At 53.5% G+C, this 24,781-nt stretch overlaps 1 protein-coding gene across 1 annotated transcript; it reads right to left on the bottom strand.

The window, feature by feature from the left end:
* Nucleotides 1-16,021: 16,021 nt before the first annotated feature.
* SSC4D (scavenger receptor cysteine rich family member with 4 domains) lies at nt 16,022-24,115 on the bottom strand (the record flags this gene model as incomplete). Its single annotated transcript, XM_082671262.1, has 10 exons — nt 16,022-16,338; nt 16,956-17,024; nt 17,863-18,174; nt 18,290-18,364; nt 18,937-19,014; nt 20,074-20,388; nt 21,174-21,251; nt 21,894-22,199; nt 22,472-22,507; nt 23,950-24,115. The coding sequence occupies 10 exons, from the start codon at nt 24,113-24,115 to the stop codon at nt 16,022-16,024; spliced, it is 1,752 nt and encodes a 583-aa protein (XP_082527388.1).
* Between the last annotated feature and the right edge of the window lie 666 nt (nt 24,116-24,781).

Here is a 24,781-nt window from a genome sequence, read left to right as displayed (position 1 = left end):
TGGACTATGAAATGAATGCGTTCTTGACTTGGTAGAAGGGTCTGAGTGAGAATTTTGATGCTTGACTCCAACAAAGGGCAAATGACTCATGGGAGAGCCACGGTGATGGGGATGGTGGCAGTCTGCCTACCACAGAGAATGAGGCAGGTGCTTTTTGTTTTTAGAAGACTCCAAGCTGCAGAGAGCCCATCAGTTTCAGTTCATTTCTAGGAGGCAATTTTTCCATCAGCTAGAGCTGTCCAGTGATGGCATGGGCTGAGTCTGGATAGGGTGGGACAGGAATCAGAGGTGAGGGACCAACAGATAAGCAGGGCCAGAGGACCGGCCACTCAGAGGTGATGCTGACCAGTGGTTCTCAACCGGGCTGTGCACTGCGGTCCCCCAAATACCTGAGGGGAGCTTGTCTAGAATCCAGAGTCCTTGGTCCAACAGACTGGATCAGAATCTCCAACAGTAGGTTCTGGGAACCTGTACGTTTTTAAAGCTCTCTGGGGGATTCTTCCACCATTAGTGGTCTGCCAGAGTGACCTCAAAAGACCCTGGAAACCCTGAAGAAGGCCAGGCTGGGTTGCTCAAAGAGGAAGTAGAGTGGCCATGAGGCCTTCTGAGAGCTGGAAGAGGTAGGGAACTGGCATTTTCTTGTGTTGGCCATTCTGCCAAGTCAGCCCAGCACTAATGCTTCCAGAGTGCAAATCCCACTTGATCATGTAACAGGAACGCTGGTGTTGACACAGCAGGCAGACAGGAGCCCAGGCTGCACCAGGGGACAGGAGGTAGGCACAGACAGCACCAACTCCTTGCTCTGAGCCTGGGGACAGACAGGGGCAAAAAGCACTCCCTCCACATCAACGCTTGAGCAAACTGAGATGACTCAGGAGCATGGGGCCTGCACTGTCTTCTAGGCTTCAGAGCCAGCCAGATTTCCTCCCTGTCTTCCTAGAGTTGGAGTTGGTAAACCGGAATGGACAGCAGAAGGACCCTTATTCATCCAATAGAGAAATCCCACATACAGCACCCCATCTCCTGGGTGTCAGCCCTTGCGAGCACACCTCTGGCCATAGGCAGTTTACTATTTCCTAAAGTCCCCCTTCCTTTGTGGGACAGCACTTAGGTTCCCAGATCTTTTTCCCATTGTTCCTCATTCTACTTCATGGTGTTACAAGAAAAAGGAGAACTCTTCTCCCCAAAGGCCTTTTACGTTTGAGGCCAGGACATGTGAAGCCCTTTTGTCGCCATATTGTACAAGCTTCCCCAGGAACAAAGAGTACATTTTAGCACGTCCTTTTTTCTTCTCCATCTATAATGCCTGGTGCATGATGGGAATGGAGAGATGGCCAAAGAGATGGATGACCAGGACATGTGGTACTGAGCTCCTGACCCCCCAACTTGAGAGATGTGTGCCCAGAGGGTTATACAAGGCCTAAGAGCCCTTCATGACAAGTGGACGTTGGCCTTCCAACCCTAGGGCAGCCATCCCAACCTAGGCTGAGCCAGGTGCCTCCATAAGAGGCTGCCTTGAGGTCTATAATCAGTGCTCTGTGATCCTCCCCCTAAGTCCTCACCTTGTTTCTTTAATAATACTCAGGGGGCAAGGAAAGGCCAATAAATGAGAAAAAACAGGAGAGCATATGCGTTTGCCCCCATTCCCCCATAGACAGGAGAGAAAGCACACTACAGATGAGGAGTCCAAGGCACAGAGGGGTTAAGTAACCTGTCTAGGTCACATAGGTAGTAAATGGAGGGGCTGTGTCATGAAGGAGGTTCATGTGTCTCCTCTTCCTCATTGGAGGGAACTCTTCTTTGTTGGCCTCTTTTCAGAGCCAGTGAAGGCAGGCCTGACTCCCTACACACAGCTGGATTTACTTCTTTTATTTATTTATTTATTTTTGGCTGCGTTGGGTCTTCATCGCTGCGTGCGGGCTTTCTCTAGTTGCAGTGAGCAGGGGCTACTCCTTCATTGTGGTGCGCAGGTTTCTCATTGTGGTGGCTTCTCTTGTTGCGGAGCACGGGCTCTAGGCACGTGTGCTTCAGTAGTTGTGGCTCACGGGCTCTAGAGCGCAGGCTCGGTAGTTGTGGTGCACAGGCTTAGTTGCTCTGCGGCATGTGGGATGTTCCAGGACCAGGGCTTGAACCCGTGTCCCCTGCGTTGGCAGGCAGATTCTTTTTTTTTTTTTTTAGTGAATGGTGTTTTATTTTTTCATTAATTTATTTTATTTTTGTCTGCATTGGGTCTTCGTTGCTGCATGCCAGCTTTCCCCTAGTTGCAGAGAGCAGGGCTACTCTTCGTTGGGTGCACGCGCTTCTCATTGTGGTGGCTTCTCCTGTTGTGGAGCACAGGCTCTAGGCACGCAGGCTTCAGTAGCTGTGGGACACGGGCTCAGTAGTTGTGGCTCGCGGGCTCTAGAGCACAGGCTCAGTAGTTGTGGCGCACGGGCTTACTTGCTCCGTGGCATGTGGGATCTTCCCAGACCAGGGCTCGAACCCGTGTCGCCCGCATTGGCAGGCGGCTTCTTAACCACTGCGCCACCAGGGAAGCCCTGGGTTTACTTCTCACCTCTCCAGTGGGAGGATGCAGACAAAGCTGGGTAGCAGGAGGGGCCTGAGAGCAGAAGTGAATGACCTGCTCATTCATGGGAGCGGGAAGGAGTGTGTCCTCCAGGAGGATGAGTCAAAGTCAAGGTCCTCCTGGAGAAGTTGGAGGGACAGCCGTTTCCAGGCGTACTCCCCAAGGCTGGGGCTGCCCTCGGGGGCTGGGGCAGCAAACAGAACACTGGAGATCTGGCTGCACCAACGATGTGCTGAATAACCTTAAACAAATCACTTCTCTTCTCTGGATCTCTGACTCTCCTTTGCTCAGAACAAGCCACTTAGGTTAATACTAAAATCTTCACATTTTCCGGCCTTCGCTGAAAAGATCTGAACTCCAGTTATCCTGTACAAATCAGGAGCGCTCAATGAAACCTTGGGGATTTCCTGGGTTCTGGGAGTGGGGGAGGGGAGGATAAATAAAACCAGTCCTGAAAAGCCCTAAGGCTGGGAATCTCAGAATGGACCAGATTCTGCCCTTTGGATTCTTCAGCCAGTGAAGATATCAAGCAAGGGAGAGATGGAGTCAGATTTGCATTTTTTAAGGTCTTTTTTTTTTTGGCCCACCCACAAGGCTTGTGGGATTTTGGTTTCCCAACCAGGGATGGAACCTGGGCCCTCGGCAGTGACAGCATGGAGTCCTAACCACTGGACTGCCAGGGAATTCCCAGATTTGCAAATTAGAATGGTCATTCTGGCAGCTGGAGTAGGGAGTGGATTGGATGGGGAGACCAGAGGTGGGGAGACCCTTTGGGGGGTGGTTCCTATAATAGCCCCTGTGAGAGGTGTGGGGGGAGGGGTTAGGGAGCAGTGATGGCTGTGGGAGGAGGGAGATACCCCGCAGGACTCCTAGAAAAGTGGGTGGATGGGGACAGTCCCATCCTCCTAGAGAGAGCAGGGTTAAGGGAAAGCTGATGGGTTCAGTTTGGGAGGTGAGATGCCCAGGTTGGGTCTGGACACAGAAATTTGAGTTTGCAGTGGGAGGTGGACCCATGGGCCTTTAAGGAGTATAAATGAGCAATGGGCTGGGCCAGAAAAGATGGGCTCAGAAGGAGACCTGGAAGGATCCACAGGATGTGACCATGCCTTCCTCATGGTGCTCCAAGGTGCCAGGTGCCTCCAGAAAACTGTAAGGACAGAAAAGCAGGCCTTTCCATGAGTCAGGGCATCTCTGTCAACCTCGGCAAGTGCAATTTTAGTGGAGCCGAACTACAGTGGTTCAGGATGGCAGGGGGTAGAGAAGTTGTGAATTAGGATTTGGAAATGAGTATTTTCTTTTTTTTAATTTATTTTATATTTTATATTAGAGTATAGTTGATTTACAATGTTGTGTTAGGCAAATGACTATTTTCATCAGTAATTTAATGGTCAGATGAAGGAGAGAGACGCCGGTATTACTGGTGGCTCAAGGCAGAGGGAGGGTTTCCTTTGTTTGCAAGAGGCTGGGATTGTTTAAATGCTCAAGGGAAAGAGGCCGGAGAGAGAGAGGCTGGAAGGATGGGGGTGGTGTGGAAGGAACAGGTGGATATGTTGACGTGGGGGAGGTCAGGAGCCCTGGAAGAGGGGTCAGCCTGGATGGAAGGCAGGTGGGCTACACTTCTGAGCGGAGGGCTGGGAGATTCCCGGGAGAGAAGGAGAAGCTGAAGTCATCTGCTGAGTCATGGGAGGAGGGGAGGAGGCTGGTGAACAGGCTGAAGGTTTGAGGGAGCCTCTGGGGAGGGCGGGGGAGTGAGCTGGGAAAAGGATCAGCTGGGCCTGGAGGCCTCGTGCACAGGGCCCCCATCTGCCCGGCCCTGTGGTTTTCTCCAGCAGCTCTCAGCAGTGTGGGCCAGGAGCTGAGAAGGTCGAGGTCAGACCACCCAGGGCAGGCAGTGGTCAGCTGTGGCCGAGGGCCTGGGGGCCAGGGGGCTCAATATATCAAAGGAGTGAATGCCAGGACTGGCCGAGGACCGGGCAAGGTGGGAAAAATAAAGGCGGGAGGGGGTCAGAAGCCGGAGGGCTCAGGGACATGGAAGAACAAGTAGAGGGGAGTGATGAAGTGGGGTGCCAGAGCATCAGGAGAGTGGGCAGCCCAAGAGCAGCAGAAAATTCTGGGGAGTGGACAGGGGCTAGAGCTGAGGCTCAGGTTTGAGTTGGTTCCCTTGAGAGGCTCTGGTGGCAGATGCTGTGTCCTGTGGATGCTGGAAGTCCCCAGGATGAGGCAGGGCCTGGGGAAGGAGGAGAACGACAACCAGGGGCCAAAGGCCTCAGGAAGGCCACCCAGGACCAGGCTGTGAGGGCGCAGGGATGGTTCACAGAGCTGCGAGCTCTGAGCCCCAGGGAAGGGGGTCTGCTCAAAGGGTTTGGCTTTGGAAGAAGCAGCGCGGCAGGCAGGGCAGCTGGTGGCTTGAACCTCCACACCTTTCCCTTCTGCCTGGCACAGGGCCCTGCCACCCTCGCATCTTGCTCCTATAACTCTGATCTCTGGGCCAGCACTTCTAACTCGGAAAGATGGGGCTGATTCGGGCCTCCTGAGCTTCACAACCAGGGAAGAAGAAGCCAAGGGCTTGAACAAAGCGGAGCGTGACTACCGTATTCCCTTGCTTTGTTCTTTTTTATCCACTGGGTCATGCAGGTGGCTGAGGAGAGGCACAGGCAGAGTAGGGGCAGCTGTGATTTCTGAGGCACTGGATGTCCTGGGGTTACTCCTGGGGCAGGGATAGGCCAGGGAGGAGGCCCTGAGGCTGGCAAAATAAATAAATAAATAAAATAAAAGCAGAGAAAAGAGAAATAAACAGAGACAGAAAGACAGAAAGGATCCAACAGAGGGAAGGTGCTGAGCTCGCTGGCCAGGTGCCCACAGCTCATCCCGGAAGCTGCTGGGCTGGACCCAGTCAGTGCAAGATGGATGGCTGCTCTGGGAAGGCAGAGGCCACCGGGCCAGGCAGCTGGATCATCCCTTCCATCTGCACCACCCGCTGCAGAAAGCCCTGCCAGGTGACCCTGTGTTGCAGACTGAGGAGTGCCCCTGCTGAGGGCTTCCTCAGGGGCAGCAGGAGGTCGGAGAAGGGGGCTGCTTTGGAGGCAGGGACCCCGTTCTGCCTCTCACTAGCTGTGAGGTCTGGCAGCCACTGAGCTCTCTGCAGCCTTCGTCGCCATCTGTAAACTGGAAACAACCTCCCAATCCTCAGTGATTGTGACATATCTTCACCTACCCCACAGAGGACCTGAGTAACCTGGGGTGTCAAGGGTGTCCTTCAGGTCCAACAAGATCTTGGAGGCAACAGATACCTTCTGTTCCTGGCACCCTTTGGGGAGAGTTCCAAAAATCTGCCCAAGCAGTTTGGGCCAAAGGTGGGGAGTCAGGAGAGTAGGTTGTGACCCCAGTTCCCAGGGCTGCACCATTGATAAAGATCACCAATTAAAGGCTCCTACCCACCTCCCCTCACCCCCAAACCCCAGCACTTATGCTGGGTGCCAAGTCCCACCAAAAACAGGGAAGAAAGGACATGTTTCATCGCTCTATCCCACCCGCCCAAGAGCTCTGCCCCAGATGGCAGCCCTCTACGACTGGAAGAGCCCCTGCTGATCATCAAGGTCACCTGCACACTGGCCTCATTCTGCCTCTCCACCGTTTACTTGCTCCTCCATTGATTCAAATGTTGAGTACTTATTAGGTGCATAGTACCTGGCAGGGGAGACAAGTAATGACTTGTGATGAGAGGGTGAGCCCAGGATGCTGGGAGAGGACATAGAGGAGACCCTAGGACCACCTATCCAAACCCATGGCCTCCAACTCCAGCTTAAATGCTTCCTCTTCCAGAGGCTTCCCAGAACTTCTGCTAGGAGTGACTTCTGCTTCTGAGCCCGCACCATTTCTCCAAAGCCCCACACACCAGGGTCTTACACAGAGGCCAGGAATGCATATGCATGATATCCCTATAGATTATCTCCTCTTTGGGGGCAGAGCCCAGATCCCGTTCATCTTTGCATTCTATGGAACCCAGCACAGTTGCAGGGGATCAGAATGCAATGGATACATATTAGTTGTATGTTATTGAACCTCAATGGAGTTCATCAGATGCACTAATAGTTGGTGTCTTTAAGACTTAGTCTCTTTACTTGTTAAGTGGGGATAATAATTTTCACTTCCTGGCGAGGCCAGATGGATCAAATGAGATATTGCATGTAAGTCCCTTGGCAAGCAGGAGGCTGTACAGCTCTGCGCAGCCGTGGGTTGTTGCTAATAATATAGCAATCTCAGGGCTGGAGCTGGACGCAGAGAGACAGGGAGCAGGCGCCCCTCTGTCTGCAGCTTCTCCTGCCTGACAGTGGCGAGAGGCGCTCTGAGCCTGAAACAGCCCAAATGTGGGCAGCCAGACTGCAGTGGGAAGAGAAGCCAGTGGGAGCCCGCATACCCAGGTTTCAAGTCTGCCTCTAGCTCAGGGTGGTAACCTTGGACAGGTCAGTCCCTTCTCTGAGCATCAGTTTCTCCATATGCCAAGTAGGAACTGAAATCTCTGGCTGGCTGTCAGCAGAGGGAGGTTCTGGTGGGAGCTGAAATGCATAGGAACCCCACACCAGTGTCCAAATACTGTACAGCTGTGGGGTCTCAGTGAGGTCTGCACCAACCCCTCTGCAGACATCACCCCTTCCCTTCCACCCCGACTGGGTCAGACAGCAGCCTCGCTCCCTGGGAAATTGGGCATAATTTCTGGCCAGAGTGGTGCTCAAATATTTGTTGAATAAATGAACGGATAAATAAAGGGGGCCCCTCAGAGGGAGTGCCACTCTAAGTCTTCCGAAGCATTACAGGCCCCCTTACAGGTCAACAATTCATCCTCTGCTCATGGTCTGTACCACTTCCACCAGAGTCTGAACCACCATCATCATCATGTCTCCCCTGCATTAATGCAGCTGGTTTCCCTGCTTCCATCTTATTCCCCTACTGTCTACCCCTCCTCAAGATGCCCAGAATGATCTTTTTAAAATTCAAATCTTATTATGTCTCTCCTCTGCTTAAAACCCTCTAGTTAGCTTCCTAGTACCCTCAGGATAATCTCCCTAATCTTTAATGAGCCCACAAGGCTCTCCTCCCATCTCAATCCACCTTCTCTCTTAAACCTCTCTTCCAGCCATCTGCTTCTCCTTCCATTCTTCCAAGTGGGCCAGGCTCCCTTTCCTCTGGTTAAAAGCTATTTTCGGGCTTCCCTGGTGGCGCAGTGGTTAAGAATCCTCCTGCTGGACTTCCCTGGTGGCACAGTGGTTAAGAATCCGCCTGCCAATGCAGGGGACACGGGTTCAAGCCCTGGTCCAGGAAGATCCCACATGCTGCGGAGCAACTAGGCCCGTGCGCCACAACTACTGAGCCTGCGCTCCAGAGCCCACGCACCGCAACTACTGAAGCCTGCATGCCTAGAGCCCGTGCTCCGCAACAAGAGAAGCCACTGCAATGAGAAGCCTGTGCACTGCAACGACGAGTAGCCCCCACTGGCCACAACTAGAGAAAGCCCGTGCGCAGCAAAGAAGACCTAAAACAACCCAAATGTGGGCAGTGGAAAGTGAAGCCAGTGGGAGCCCGCATATCCAGGTTCCAAGTCTGCCTCTAGCTCAGGGTGGTGACCTTGGGCAGAGCAGTCTCTTCTCTGAGCATCAGTTTCTGCATCTGCCACGTAGGAGCCAAAATAAAGAAAAAAAAAATTTTTTTTAATTAAAAAAAAAAAGTTATTTTCTTCCTAAAGCTTTCCCTGCTCCTTCCCCCTATACTAAGTTAGGGCCCCCTGCAAACTGCCCCTGACTTGGCACTCTGTTCTTCCCCCATCCAACTCTCACAATGTAACCACTGTGTAACCATTGGTCTATCTCCTTCCTAGACTGTAAACTCTACAGGAGCAGAGACCTGGTTGGCTCTGTGATGCACTGTTTGCCTTAGCCTGACACAAGGAAGGGCTCAAATATTTGCTGGGTAGCTGAGCGAGGTGGAGAGGAAGACTGCTAGCAGTCTTTGAGAGTAAGATAAACTCAAGCCCGTCAAGACACCTCAAGGGCAGATACCAGGGAGGTGGGTGGAGGGGTGCACGGTCGGCAGGGGAGACAGGGAGTTAGGCCTAGACTACGAGTTTGAACAACAAACTGCTGAGCTCCAGAGACCACCCTCCCTGCCTTCGCTACATCTCAAAGGCCCTCAGGGCCAACTCTGGAGACCACGCGGGCCACATCCTCAGGGTGACCCTGCACACACAGGCCTTTGCTGGGGCGCCTCTAAGCTGCCGGCAAACTCCCAGCCTAGTGCGCACGTCTGCAAGTGCCTGGGCCCGCCCCTTTCCAATGCCAGTTTTAACGAAATCTAGCCTTATAATTTTAACAGGCCTCTGTAGGTTAATCTTCCCCACAAACACGAATAATGATCCCAGCCCGGCCCGACTGGCGGCGGGTGGGGTGTCAAATTCTCTTTGTAAACTGAGAATGGCCGCACAGACTAAAAAAGGTCGCCTTCACCCCAGCTTCTTGGGGACTCTTCCAGACCGTTTCTTTCCGACCCCGCGTAGGTACCACCCGGCATCCCGCAAGGTCCGGCTACTCCCGTCCCTCCAGCGTCCGAGCCCAGGACGCTCCCCAAAGCCCAGAAGGGTGCGCCCGGAAGGGGCGGATTCTAGGAGACAGGCGGGAGGTGTCTCCCTTGTCTTCGGCTCCGCCCCACCCGCACGCCGCAGCTTGCTGTGATTGGCTGTATCAGTCCAATGCTCTCCAATCAGGAGGCTACCGCGGAGTCAGAGGTGGGGCTTCGGTTCCCACGCGGGGCGGGCTCCTACTCGTTCTCCTCGCGCGTGCTCGCTGCGATCGCCCTGCCCTGCCCCTCGGCAGTGACTCAGCAGGAAAGCGCGACTGGACTGGGCCGAAAGGGCTGAGCCGAGCCACCCTTTGCAGGTCCACGCCACTGAGCTGGTGGGGATGGGAGGAGGATTTGGGGGCGGAGGTGGGCGTCCCTAGACCTGGTCTCTGATCTTTTTTCGTGACCCAGGAAAACTCATCCTTCTCCGGCCCTGAGTTTCCCTTCTGTACAGTAGAGATAAAGATAAACATGTCCAGGGGTAGTCCTGAGACAAGATAGTACTAGTTAGTAGGAAGAGCATGGGGCTTTTGGGAGTTTGACAGCTCAGGGTGCGAATCCCACCCCCTAATAAGCTAGCTGTAAGATCCCGGCCAATCCCTAAATCCTCAAATGGCAAATCAGAGAAGGATTTTACCTCCATCTCTCAGGTTGCGGACTGTGAAATGACACAACGTATACAAATGCGGGGACGGGGGGAGGGAACAAAACCACTTAATAGGTGGCTGCAGAATTCCAATTAGGAGAACCAGCTTTGATTAGCAAAACAAAAAGGGCAATTTTGGAAAGCTAGTCCTGGAGGCTAGGCAGTAGACAAGATAATTCTGCATAAGAAATGAGCAAGAACACATGTGAAAAATAGGCAAAGGACTTGATAGACATTTCTCCAAAGAAGATATAGCCAATGAGAACAACAACAAAAGACACTTGATATAATTAGTCATTAAGTAGATAAAAAACAAAACCAGGAGATAACACTTCACAGCCAGTAGGATGGCTAGAATTTTTTTTAAGGAGGGAACAGGAGTTAGCAAAGATGTGGAGAATTGGAACCCCTGTGCAGTGCAAAGTGGGAATGTAAAATGGCCCAACCACTGTGGAAAACCGTTTGGTGGTCCCTCAAAATGTTAAACATAGAATTACCATATGGCCTAGCAATTCCACTCCTGTGTATATACCCAAGAGAACTGGAAACAGGTTCCCAAACAGATACTTGTACAGGACTGTTCATAGCAGCATTATTCACAAAAGCCAAAAGGTAAAAATAGCCCGTGTCCATCAACGGATGAATGGATAAACACAATCTGATAAGTCCATTCAAAGGGATATTATTTCACCTTAAAAAAGGATGAGGGCTTCCCTGGTGGTGCAACGGTTGAGAATCCACCTGCCAGTGCAGGGGACACGGGTTCGATCCCTGGTCCGGGAAGATCCTGCGTGCCACGGAGCAACTGGGCGTGTGTGCCACAACTACTGAGCCTGCGCTCTAGAGCCACAAGCCACAACTACTGAGCCCACATGCCACAACTGCTGAAGCCTGCGCGCCTAGAGCCTGTGCTCCGCAACAAGAGAAGCCACCACGATGAGAAGCCCGCGCACCGCAACGAAGAGCAGCCCCCACTCACCGCAACCAGAGAAAAGACCGGGCGCAGCAACGAAGACCCAATGCATCCAGAAACAGTAAATAAATAAAATAAAATAAAATAAATTAAAAAAAAAGGATGAGGTACTGATACATGCTACAATGCAAATGAACCTTGAAAACACTATGCCAAGTGAGAGAAGCCAGTCACAAATGGCTACATGTTGCCTGATTCTATGTCTAGGAAATGTCTAGAACCCATACAGACAGAAAGTAAATTAGCGGTTGCCAGGGGCCCCGGGGTGGGGAAAATGGAGAGTAACTGCTAATGGGTATGAGGTTTTTTTGGTGGGGTGATGAACTGTTCTGGAATGTTCTGGAATTAGATAGTGGTGATGGTTGCACAACCCTGCAAATAGCTAACAACCACTGAATTGTACACTTGAGTGTACAGGGAGAATTTGATGGTATGTGAATTATATCACAATAAAGCTGTTATTTAAGAAAAAGCAATGAGCAAAAATGTGGGAGTCAAGAGGGCTTGCAAATGCGGAAGGAGGTGGTAGGAGACGGAGGGTCTCAGCATTTGGGGTAGGCCATTAGGGCTAGAGTAGAGACTATCAGTAACAATTACGTGGGAATGTGCCTGTGTGTGCGGTGGTGGTAATGGTGGCAGTGTGTGTGTATGTGAATATACAAGGGATTTTTAAAAACAGGGTATCTCATTTCCGGCTGTTTGTTGAATGCTTGCTCCAGATCGTCAGCCAAGTGTGCACCGCGCACAGCCTGGAATCGGTGGCACTTTGGGAGTGAAGGGCTTGGTCAGTGAACAGGTAAAAGGAGAGTCACAAAGGAGGCAAAAGCAGATGGAAGATTTAGAAATCAGCAAAAGTCAGGGGTACTTAGCAGAATCTAAGCTCCCTAAGAATTTCTGAGGCTTTTGGTAGGGATCCTGGTATCCTGCTTTAATGGGTCCTTTTGATTAGATCTTAAGAGGCAAGGTGCACTCAGCAAGTTAAAAGGGGTGGGAAATGCTCAAGAGGCTGACATCTGGGCCGCCTGCATTCTTCATTTTCCAATGGATTCTCATTGCTCTTCGAATAAAACTCCTCCCGGTGGCCTAGAAAATCCTGAGTGGTCTGGCGCCTACCAGCTTTCCTGACTCATCTATTACCATGTTTCTCTTTGCTCCAATCACAATGCCCTTCTTGCTGGTCCTTCTGCAGGCCAGGCTAAATCCCCAGTGAAGGACCTGGAATGGTCCACCCCAAACATTTTCATGATCAGCAAAAGGCTCATGGCTGGTTCCCCCTCACTCCTCGGGCCCAGCTCAAGGCTCACCACCTCAGCGGCCTTCCCTGACCACCTGACCCTCCCCATAACACCCTGCTTCATGTTCTTTGTAGCACTAATCACTAGCTCAAACTCTCTGGGCTTTTGACTTGTTCAATGGCTTATCATGGGTCTTCTTTTGAAGGTAATCTCTGGGCCATGCAAACAGTAACTGGTCTAGGTCTCTTCCTGTTCTGCAGCCCCAGAGTCCAGCACGGTGCTCAGACTAGCACACAGGTGCTCCAGAAATACTTGTTCATGTCCTCCGTTCACTGGACAAATATTATTTGAGCACCTGCCATGTATAAGGTCCTACGTGGAAAGTCAAGCACAACAGACCCAGCCCCAGCCCTCCCAGCTCCCCTGGGCTGGTGGAAGACACAGCTAAGTCAGCAGTCTGCTGTGATGTAGGGGTGAGTGCTGTCACTGGGGAGGTACAGGGTGTGATGGGGGCTCCTAGTCCAGACCGTGGGTGGGGGAGGGGGTATCCGTGAAGGCCTCTGGAGAAAATGAAAGCTGAGACATGAGGCTAAATAAGAGTTGACCAAAGGGAAGGAGGGGAGAGGGTGACGTGTATTCCAGGCAGAGAGAACAGCATGTGCAGAGGCCCGGTGGGAAGAAAGCCCAGACACTAGAACTGAAAGTAGTTCAGCCTGGCAAGAGCCTGGCAGCAAGTGGTAAGGGATGATGTCGAACACAAGTGGAACCAGGCTGTCGCAGGACCTTGTAGACTGAGCTAAGTTGCTGAGGAAAACACTGGGGAGCCATGGAAGGGGTTTAAGCAGCGGAGTGGCACAATCAGATTTGTCAACATTAGACAATTCACTGCTCTTGCGGTATGGGGAATGGATTGGAGACAGTGAGGCAGTGAAGAGGCCATGAAAGAAATGTAAGAGAAGAAATGGTAAGAGAAACGAACATATTCCAGCAGTGTTTGGGAGGTAGAATCAGTAGACTTTAATGACTAATTCGTTTTTCAAGGGTGGGGACTGTTGGGGATAACACCCAGATTTCCAGCTTAAGCTAGTGCTTGGTAGTGTTACTTCCTAAACAGGGAAACCCAGGTTTAGGTGTAGGTGATGAAGTTCTAAGTCTCACAGGCTGAGTTTCAGGAGAGCACAGGGCGCTCAAGTCAGCATTTGGATTATTCTGTGAGTTTCTCAAGGGCAAAAACCCTTATTTATCTGCGTGTTCCCAAACCCAGTACGCTCTGGCCCACAGAACACCAAAGTGTACACAGAGCCACAGAAAACAGACAGCAGAACAGCTTTGATAACTGTCTGGAAAACAGGTTTCAGGTCGGCCCCACAGGACAGAGAAAAACTTAGGAGCCTCAGTGTCTCACTCAGGATGGGCTAGGTTACGCTGCTATGATAAACCATCCCCAAACGCAGATTTCTCACTCACTCTACCTGCCCATCTTGAGTCAATGGAAGCTTTTCTCCAGGGGGGACCCAGACTGATGGAGCCTCCACCACCTGGAATGTCACTGGTCACCTTGAAGGAAAGGAACTTGGCAGACAGCGCTTGGGTCCTGGAAGGCTTCTGCCTGAGGGGGATACTTCCACTCACATTTCATCAGCCAAAGCGTGTCAACATGCCATGCCTCGCTTCAAGAGGACAGGGAAGTACGAATCTACCATATGCCAGGAAGGGGAAGAACTGGACATGTTGGTGCCCAGTAATGGGCATCAAGAATCTTAACTTCTGGTCCTGGGTCTCCTCTGCGAACTTGTACGAGTCATTTCCCCGCTCTGAGCCTCAGTTGTCCCTGTCTGTAAAAAGGGATGCTAATACTTCCCTTTAGTTGAGCATTGATGAAAGCACTTTGTTTAGATGAGGAAGGGGAGTCCAGGGGTGGGAAGCCGTGACACATCTCAAGACAATAGAGAGGCACACTCGAGTGTGGATGTGGCTGGAGTGGCAATGACCACAGGCTAAGCAGAATCTGAGTGTGCTGCACTGAGGTCTAGGGGCTGAGGGCAGCTACAGCATCCCTGTCCCTCTGCCCCGACTCCCTGAATTCTTGAGCATTTTCATTCCTTTCACTCCTCCAGCCCTCATCCCTCCAATGACACAGTGGGTCACAGAGCTCCCTGACAAATGGAGGCAAAACCAATACTGCCAAGGGCTGATGGAGTTTGGAGCTTAAGTGTCTGCCTCACTCTTTGGCTGGCAGCCAGGGCTTGGGTTTGGAGCCTGTGGGAGGCAGAATAATTCCCGCCCCTGCCCCCCCCCCCCCCCCCCCCGCAAGAGGTCAAGTCCTAATCCCTGGAGCTGGTGAAAATGCTCCTTTACGTAGCTGAGAAGATTTTGCAGACACGGTTAAATTAAGGACCTTGAGATGGGGAGATTATCCTGGATTATCCAGGTGGGCCTAATATAATAACAAAGGGCCTTCGAGGATGGAAGAGGGAGGCAGAAGAATCAGAAAAAGAGATGAGATGATGGACGCTGGGGTCAGAGTGATGCAATGCTGGCTGGAAGGAGGTTGTGAGCAGGCAGGGAACGCAGGCAGCCTCGAGAAGCTGGACAAGGTAAGGAAAAGGATTCCCCACTGGATCCTCTAGAAAGAATACTGCCCTGCCAACACCTCGAATTGAGCCCAGGGAAACGCATTTCAGACTCGTGACCTTGTGAACCGTAAGATAATAAATTTGTTGTTTTAAGCCACTAAATTTATAGTAATTTGTTACGGCAGGGATAGGAAACTCATACAGAGCCTGCAGGCTATGTGGAGGGCGGGGGTTTGACGTCAGACAGTTGCTACTGGCAAGTCAGGCACCGGGGGGCTGAGAGAGGCTCTGGCAGGATCCCTCACTTCCCTCTGGCCCTGGGGCGCCAGGTGAGGTACCTCAAGAGCAGCCCCTGGGGAAGCCCCAATGCTGCTTTACTCTCCTCCATCATCCTTTCTGCCTCCTCTCAATTTTTTTCTCTTCTAGTGACTCTTGCTATGTGCCTTTGAGCAGACCCCTTCCTTTAGGATTCTGTGTATGTAAAAGGAAAATGGGGATGGGCTAGGGGACCCTTTAGGGGCCTTCCTGGCCTGACACTGTGAGTCAGCATTTCCAGGATGTGATGGGCCCGCCGAAAGCTCTCTGATGATGCTCTTGAACTGCCCTCCACCCCAGGCAGGTTTCCTCCAGAGAGTCCTAACCAGAGTCTTCTCTGCTGCCACAAACAATGCACTTATGCCCAAACATTGACCTCGGTTAAAACACAGGGGGGACAATGCTTTATTGACTTGGCACCTATGAACGGGTGGCTACAGGCCCCCAGGGTTCTTTGCTTCTGCAAAGTGGAGGCTCTGTGGTGGGAGCAGCATAAATCGAGTTGCTGGTTCCAGCTGCAGGGAGGGGCCACTGTCCCTGCTTTGGCCCCTCCAGTCCCCTTGTCCAGCCAAGCACCATCTGAGTCCAGGCCCTCACAGAGCAGGCCAGGGCAACGACCCAGGTCCTTCTGCAGCCCCAGGCCAGTCTAAGGTAAGAGCTGTAGGCCTCTCTTGCCTTCCCCTCTTCTTGAGGATCCCCAGATGGGTGGAGGGAAAGGAGATACCCCATTTACAGAGAGCACCTGAACCTCCTGGACCAGGGTTAAGGAAGGCTGGGTTAAGGGTATTGTAACCGGAGTCCCACCAAAGAGGAAAGTTAGGAGTGCTTCCCTTCCCACCAGTTTCTGTTTTAGCTGAGCAGAAAGTAGGAGTTTTCATTGAAATGGGCCCACAGTAGGTGATGACAGGTGAGGTCACACACTAAGTTGATGGGATGGAGCCAGGCTCCCTCAGGCAGGACTATACCATCTGGGCAGGCTCTCTCCCAGGCAAGGGGAGGGAAGGGCAGAGTGAACTGCAGTTGTCACAGGAGGAGGACTTCCTGAAGGAAGAGGGGCAGGCCACAGTAGGCTCCCAGAAGTGGTCTGCAGAGTGGGCTGGGTCACGATGGCTGGCACAGGACACTGGCATCCTCACTGTGGTCACAGTTGTGGGCATCCCAGCGGATGTGAGAGCAGAGCAGCAGGGCACTCTCGTCCCCACGGCACTTGACATTGTCCAGGAGGACAGGGCCTCGGCCTGGGCCAAAGTGGGCCTCACCAGGGGCTGCCAGGGCCTGGCCACAGCCCAGCTGGTGACACAGGACGCCGGCTGCCCGCATGTCCCAAGCATCATCGCACACAGTGCCCCACTGCTGCCCTAGGAAGAGCTCTACACGGCCCTCGCATCGGTGGGCTCCATTGGCCAGACGTAAGTGCCCTGTGGGGAGACAAGGTCTGGGGCTGAAAGGGGCTGGCCCAGGCCAGGCCACTCCCAAGCTAGGCCAGGTAAGGGGTAGTTAGAGGAGGCAAAGGGTGGTGGTTTGGGACACAGCAGTGCCCTGGGAACCACTGGACGAAGGCAGACAAATGAGATTAAAATAAGATGGGCATCGGTCCAGACTGCATCTCAAGATAGAAGAATGTGCACAAGACTTTGTGGGGCGCTCTTTGCATGCTGGGAGCTTCATGTCTGCTCTCTCCTTAGTTCTCTGTTCACAATCCCAATACCTCAGACCCAGGGCTCCTCTCTATCATCATCGTCTCCCCTCCTCCCTGGACTCCCCAGACTAAAGTCTGAATTCTTTCATTGCTCTCCTGAGGACAGGAGCCCATCCCTTTATTTTGGTCCCAACTCTAGAAATCTCTAGATGACTCTAGCTTAAAACCCACCTCCCTCTTTCTGGACATCATGCCTCTATTAATGAGGCCTGAGACTCTCGCAGAAGGACAAAGGCTCCAGGACTGCTGTGTAACCCCGGGCTGTGACCTCCTTCCAAATCTGGTCCTTCGTATCCTGATGCCTCCACTTCACTCTTGGGGACGGTGGACACCTACCGTCCCTGGGCCGAGGAGTGGGCACCTGGGTGGTCTCAGCACCGTCCTGCTGGACTAGCTCGTCTGGGCCTGGTTCCGCAAGGATAAAGAAACAGGTGGCTGTCACATTGGGGAACAAGTCCCTTGAGGCCAGGTCACCTCTTACCCTCCAAGGGAGGACTGATTTAGGGTCAGAAAGGACTTCATAGGTCCCCGCTCCTTGGTACAGAAACGTGGGTTGTGCTTCTTTCACCCTGGGGCCCAAAGCAGAACCCTTTGTGGCCAAGGCTACCAGGACACCAAACAAGGGCGAAAATACCGATTCCCAAAGCAATCAATAAAGAGACGCATTTTTAAATGTGTCAGACTCTGCAAACACCCCTTTTCCATTGACTCCCACCAAGGGTCAAACGCTTGCTCCCCGAAAGCTGATCAACTCTCCCTGCTAACTACAGTTTTTCGGGTCCTTGACGCAGCAGAACAAAACCTCCCCGACCACGCCTGTCTGTCACAGGTTCTGCCACACTTTACCACTGGACTTCGGCCTCTCACCTCGGGCCCCGCCCCTCACTGCAGCAGAGGGCGCTCCCTTCGCGGCCCCGCTCATGCCGCGCAGCCGCAGAGCGAGCCGATGGTGGGCTCCGCCTCTGTCTGCGGAGCGTGAATCCTCTCCCGCGGCGCTCACGCGGTAGTGCCTCGGCGAGCTCTGACGCTCGGCCCCGCCCATTTCCCAACAGACCCCGCCCCTCCCGCGCCTCTGTACGCGCCTGCGCCGGTCCCGCCCATCTCACAGCAGGCCCCGCCCGTGTCGCAGTAAGCGCCTGCGCTCGGCACCCCGCCGCCCCCCGACCCCCCGCCCCCCCATTCCTCAGATGGTGCTCGGCTCCGCCCGTGCCGCCGTGCTTACGTGGTCCTGCAAAGGCCTTACCTGAGCAGAGCGCGCCCGCATCCTCGTGGTGGCCGCAGTTATGCTGGCCCCAGCCCAGGTGGAAGCAGTCGCTCAGGCGGGCCTCCGTGCCGGCGCAACCCACGTTGTCCAGCAGCACGGGGCCGCGGCCGTAGCCGAAGTGGCCGAGGCCCGTGGCACCCAGCGCCGGCCCGCAGCCCGCCTCGCGGCAGGCCACGCGCGCGTCCGCGAAGTCCCAGTCATCGTCGCACACGGTGCCCCAGCCCCCGGCGTATAGCACCTCCACGCGGCCGCGGCACGGGCTCGGGCCGCCCACCAGCCGCAGCCGCCCGCCTGCGGGGCGCACACGCCCGCGGCCAGAGGGGCTGGGCTGGGGCCATCGGCTCCCGGGCAGAGCCCCGGCCCCACCCTCTTCCACCCACAACGGAACCCCGGCCCTGCCACTTACTTTTCTTCCCCGCCGCCCAGGCCGCTGTGGTGAACAGTGCCGGCTCCCTGGAAGGCAGGGCACCAACTCCTGTAGCTGCAGAGACAGGGTATCTAGAGCATTTGAAGGGGACAAAGAGGGCTTCTGGCCTGCAGCAGGGCACAGGGCGCGTCTACTGAGATGCCCCAACTCTTACCACACCTGCACCCCACTCAGCCTCAATCCTAGAGTCACCAGTTGTATGCTGTGGTGGGGTCCTCAGGAAGCTTGAAGGGAATAAACCAAATCCTACTTCCAGGCATTATCCTAATTTCGATCCCAATGATAGGTCCAGCCCTAATTGCAAATATACTTCGACCCTTCATTCAAGTTATATCTCACTTCTCACAAGGCCTCTCAATTTCCAACCTCAGCCCCAACCCAAGTTTTATTTCAGAGCTTTGAGGAAGTGCCTCCTCCCACCCTGCTGAACTGTTCAGAGCTCTGGATTTCACCCTTGCTCCACCTGCTCATCTGTTCTCTCACCCACCTCTTTACCGTCTGGCCAAAAGCCCTGGCCTAATAGCCCGGGCCCCCTCCCCCTGAGTCCAGAAGAGTCTTCCCAATTCCCAGCCCTGCCCACCTACCATTACCCCTACCATTCCAGCCTGGTGGGCTGGGCTCCTTACCCTCTGGCTCTGTGTGCCAGGCCCAGTCCGCTCTTGTGCCCGACGGTGGCAGTGCTGTGAGAGCCAGGTGCCCCAGGACTAGAGTAGGAGTCAGAGAAGGGAGTAGGGTCAGAGGCCAAGGTTCTGGTTCCTGGTCAGCCTTGGGCTCTCGGAGAGGATGGGAGGGTCTCCCTGGAGAAGACAACAGATTTTACTTTCAGAGCTGGGGGCTTAGTCCCAACTGGGGTCCAAGGAAGTCTGCCCCACTTTGCCAGTTCTTGTAATTTATTTGTGCTGCCTAGGTGTACACTTCACGGTTTATACAGGCATTCACAGATGTGCTTTCATTTCTCTCCAGTGCTCCCAGAAGCCCAATGTGTGTCCAAGATGGGGAGATAAAGAAGGCCTTGCCCAACAGGGAGGGCCATGCACAGTCCTGAGGGGCTTGCAGAACAAAACTCACTATCCCCATTTACAGATAAAATAATAAGACTAGAAAGGGCAAGGGGCATACCCAAGATCATGCAGCAAGGTTAGCTGAGGCTTTGCCAGGGCTCACTCTGCCTCATTGGGCCTCAGCTTTCCCATCTGTAAATTGGGGATGATGCCCCCTGGTTAGCTGTGAGGCATGGGCAAGCACTTTATATCTGGTAGAATGGAGTCCATTTGTGAAATGCCATTAACAGCCCTATTATTCCTACTTCAGAAAACCTCTCAGTATGGGAGAGGGACCAGGTGAGAATCAGGATTACAGATGGCTAGGGAATTCTGGGGACATACCTGGGTGTCAATGAGAGAATTCTGGAGTATCTCTGGAGCGATCCTAGAGGACTATTACTTTACTCTGAAGTATTCCATAAAGAGTACTTAGAAAGTGGTGGAAAATTCCGAAGGCATTTTTGGAGTACTGTTAGACAATTCTGGAGTATTGGTGAGGTAATACTGCAGTATTATATACCTGTGGAGTCTACTAGGACGTTCGGAGGCACTTCTAGAGCAGTACTGAGAAATTAAAACTAATTCGGGGGCCTTCTTGAAAGAGCTCAGGTTAACACCAAGACAGTCAATATCCCGGTCCCCTCCCAGGCCCCACTCCACCTCCTCCTGCTTCAGGACTCGGCCCGCCCCGCCCACCGGCCCCGCCCCCGAAATCCGCACCTGCGCAGAGCGCGCCGGCGTCCTCGTGGTGGCCGCAGTTGTGCACCCCCCAGCCTAGGCTCAGGCAGGCTGCCAGACGGGGCTCGCCTCCTTCACAGTGCACGTTGTCCAGCAGGATGTGCCCCGTGCCGTAGCCGAAGAAGGCGTTGGTGGTGGCTGCCAGGGCCGCCCCGCAGCCTAGCTGGCGGCAGACCACGGTGGCGTCCGGCAGCCCCCAGTCATCGTCACACACGGTGCCCCACAGGCCACCGTGCAGGATCTCCACTCGGCCCTGACACGGGCCCGCGCCCCCCACCAGGCGCACGCTGCCCTCACCTGGTAATGGGGGTGGGGGGACAAGGAGCATCTCCCACATGGCTTTGCTGCCCATCCCAACCCAAAGTTCTTCCTTATTGCCCCAGGCCCTCCGCATACCCACAGTGCATGGTGTCCCAGGGCTTAAAACCTAGGAGGAGCTGCTCACCCACTTACCCCCAAGGCACTGCTTCCTCAGAGTCTAGATTGGGGGTGCTTTGTGGGATCTGAGGACAGAACCCTATGACTGTGTCATTTCCTGCCTAAAAGCAACCCTCCCTGCCCTTGTCCATCCATGCTCTGCTAACCATCTAGGATGTGCTGATTCCTCATTTATAACACAACTGCAATGAAAGCCTTCTCATCTTTCCAGGTACAGCAACAACAACTCTTCCTCCAGGAAACCCTCCCTGATTTCTGATGAATGGGATCTTCTTCCTCCTCCGGATTTTCTTGCCTTTTTATCTGTCTTTCTTTAAGGGAACTTTTCATTTTGTTGTTCTACATCATTATCAGCATTTCTGTGAATATCGGACTCTCCCATTAGATTAAGCTTCAGCCCCCACCTCTCTTATTTTCTCCAACCTTGTGCTGACTATTTTTATCATCCCACTAGAATGAATCTTCTTTCCCTGTCCAGATGGTGAGTGGCCTGAGGGGGTGCAGGGGCAGGGCGGGATGAAGGAATGACCAAACTCACCCATCAGTAATCCCTCACTTCCCACTGCCTAGGGTAGGGTTTGGGATATTCCTCCCTGGATCCCTCTCCTAAGACCCAGGTGGTCCCCCACATTGCCTTTACTTACCTTTTCCATTCTGGGGAGTTGTAGGGGGTGCCCTACTGGTTAACACTTTCCTTGTTGGGGGCTGCGTGGGCAAGAATTCTGGGAAAGAAGCAGGGTGGAAGGGAGGAGAATATGGAGTTTTCTGTTCTCCATCCTCACAAACACAGGTATGTGAGGGGCAGGGCATGGACCCCTAAGGTACCTGCCCTCAGGGCCTCTGGCCACACAAGGGTCAAAACTAGGAAATCTGGGGTGTGAGAGGAGAAAGGGCCACCTGAGTCCTGAAATGCAAATTCTCAGGCTCCACCCCAGACGCAGGATCAGAAACTCTGGCATGGGGCCACCATCTGTGTTTTAATGAGCCCTCCAGCTGATTTTCTTGAAAACCTGAACTACTGCTCTCAAGGTCAAAGCCTCTCAGAGATTTGTTGCAGCTCTACACCAAGCGGGCCTCACCGCCAGTGTTGACCCCAATTGTCTGGTTTTAAAAATGGGAAGAGGGCTCTGCTGGGATAATCGAGGCCCTCCATGGAAGCAGTAATGCTGGTTTTCAGCAGAGGTCACACAATGAGCCAGAGCACTGCTGGGGCCCAGGCTCTGACAGCCAGGCTGGGGCGCTTCCCCAACGCCGTGCACTGCAGCTGCTGGCTCGGTCTTCTTCTTTGGAACATTCTTACCGCTGGGAAGCCCTGCTGCCTGCCAGCCTGTCTGCCCTTCCGGGTCACAGACTGTCCTGCTCACCGTCACACAGGACAGCCACGTCCTCGTAGTGAAAGCAGTTGTGGACGCCCCAGCCTCGGCTGCCACACTCGCTCAGCGCGGCTTCCTGCCCACGGCACTCCACGTTGTCCAGCAGGATGGGGCCACGGCCCTGGCCGAAGGCGAGGGGCCGCGGCACGGGCAGAGCCAGGCCACAGCCCAGCTGACGACACACCACATTGGCGTCCACCACGTCCCAGTCGTCGTCGCAGACGCTGCCCCAGGAGCCGCCATGCAGGACCTCCAGGCGTCCCCGGCAGCGGCTCGGGCCCCCCACCAGCCTCAGCTCTGTGGAGTGGGTTAAGCTGGCACGGGGGGAATCAGTGGGCCCAAACTAGAGGGTGCCTCCGCCTTGCCCTGAAGCTGTGGGGTCCTTGGGATCAGGCCCTCCTGGGACTTATTTCTCCCTTTCTGTACAATGGGGAGACTAGAGCAATCCCTTTGGGGGCCTCTAGAATAATGGAGGGCTGGTTAGTCATTATTCCCTGGGTCTTCTGTCTGAGCATCTGAGTACCTCGGGAGCAGGGGGGAGGGCGGGGGGGTGGGGCAGGGGCACCTACCTGGAAAGGGCAGTGAGGTGGGCTGTAGGGCGCTGGCTGGAACAGAGTGAGGAAGAGCATTGGCCCCCTCAGCCCCCTCCCTTGGCTGCCTGGCCCTGGGAACAGAGCCCCCTCTCCTCCGCCCATGGTCCCCACCATCATCCCCCTCCTCTTCACTACCCCTGCTTTTCCAAAGCCCCTGACTGCCCCAGTTGTTTTCCTTGCTTCATCCCTCGCCCATCGGTCCATGGGCCACGCCAGAGAGATCTGCCTGAGACACATATCAGCTCAGCTTATCCCACTCCACTGCTGAATTCCTCAAAGACTCCCCTTTTCCTGCAGGAGTCCCAGAACCTAAGTTTTCTCTACAAAGTCTTCTAGGATCTTCTGATCCGCTTCTCCTTACTTCTTAATCTCCCATCAGTCTTGTCTCCAGGTCTTTAACCCTGCAGTCTCCTCTGCTAGCCCAGCTCATTACAGCCCTGCAGATCGAGCCACCTCCTATGGGAAGCCTTCCTGGAGCTCTCAGCTAGAAGTGCTCTCCTTTTCCTCTGAATACCTGGGCACCGTATACATACCCTTTTCCAGGCCTTCTGCCCGGTGATGTGGCCACGTCTGTCTCATCTCGGTCTCCCCCAGAGCCCCCTGCCCAGAGCCTGTTACTCCCCAGGTGCTCAGTAGCTCTGCCTTAAGTGTGTAAATTACCTTTGGGATTCATTCTGACTTCCCCCCAAAGGTTTACCTGTATAAGTCCTTCTGGTTCGGCTCTCACATATGTGTATGTTGGGTACTGTGCTCATTGCTTTATGTGGCCTGACTCACATACTCATTAGGACAACTTATGAGGCAGCTTGGATTTTGCAGAAGGGGAAACTTCAGGTTTAGTGAAATTAGGTAACTTGCTCAAGGCCATTCCGCAAATAAAAGGTAGAGCTGGAATTCTAACCCGGACAGCCACACTCTCCTTCACCATACAATTCTGAGCACGTGGACTGAGAGGGAAACTGGCCTAGCATGGGAAATTGAATACCCATAATAGCCCCTCATTTGTGCACAGAATTCTCAGACACAGCCACATACCTTAGCTCAGAGAAAGAATCCTTACAACCTCTGAGGCATGTACTAGTGTACCCATTTTACAGATGAAGCAACTAAGAGTCAGTTTCTTCTTTCCTAAGTTAGGATAGTCCCTAGGCTGTTTGATTGCATCTGTTCCACCAGTTGGCTTTCCAACAGCCATTGATGAGCCCATGCCCTTTCCCTCCTTGCCTGTTTCCAATATCCTAACTGCCCATACTCTGTGTACATTGAGCCCTCACCTTTAGCACTGAGCCTTCCACTCCCCCAGCTCAGACCTTAGCTTTCATCAAACCTGGGCAAATGTCAGAGCTGGAGGGAATGTTGAAAACCACCTCAATTACAGGCCACCTCCCACCGTAATTTTACAACTGGGAAAACTCAGAGCCAGAAAGGGGAAATGAGGGGAGGGGGGCACTCACCCAGTGGCAAGAGGAGGAGGAAGGACAGGACAGGGGTGAGGGGGGAAGGAGCAGCGTTCCTGTCTCCCAGCCTCCATCCCCTGCTCTTCTCATCAGGCTGGGGACCAACTTGCATCTCCGTGTCCTTACGCATCCAGCCAGTGGATGGCCTTTCCAAGGGTCCCATTAAGGGGTGGTGGAGAAGTCACAGCTGGAACTTCTGGAATTAAAGGTTCCCCTTCACTTCTTCCAGCTGGAAGGGCCCAGGTAGAGCTTCGGTGAGGGGTGGGGGCGTGACATTTCCACTTGGGTTTCGTATTCTGAGTGGAGGCGGCAGCTGGAGGATGAGGACAGAAACACAGATGGAAACTCCTCGTGAGGAGTTAGGTCTGGCTGGAGCAGAGCGTGTATGAAAGCAAGGGGTGGGAGGGTTGTCTGATCCCAAACCGAGACAGGTCTGCCTGGCTGTGCCAAAGGCTCAGAGTTTTTCCTCCAGGGCAGCACATCCCAAAGCAGGGTGTTTGTGCCACTGGGGGCAACCCACATCATTTTGGGGGGAGATAGATGACATTTACTGTTTCATTTTCATTTATTTTTTCTTTTACACTGCCTTCTATTTATGGCAAAGGATTCTGGCTTTTCATTTATCTGGAACAACATAAAGTTTCCCTTTAAAGTTAATTTAATTTATTTAATTTTATTTTTTTGGCTGCACCGCAGCTTACGGGATCTTAGTTCCCCGACCACGGATTGAACCCAGGCCCATGGCAGTGAAAGGGCTGAGTCCTAACCACTGGACCACCAGGGAATTCCCTAAAGTTAATTGAAATCAGAAAAAAAAAAAGTTAATTTA

Source organism: Grampus griseus, assembly GCF_964374135.1.
Source record: "Grampus griseus genome assembly, chromosome: 14".
Lineage (NCBI taxonomy): Eukaryota > Metazoa > Chordata > Mammalia > Artiodactyla > Delphinidae > Grampus > Grampus griseus.
The sequence above is the reverse complement of the archived record's forward strand: the minus strand, read 5'-3'. Positions and strand labels throughout refer to the sequence as shown.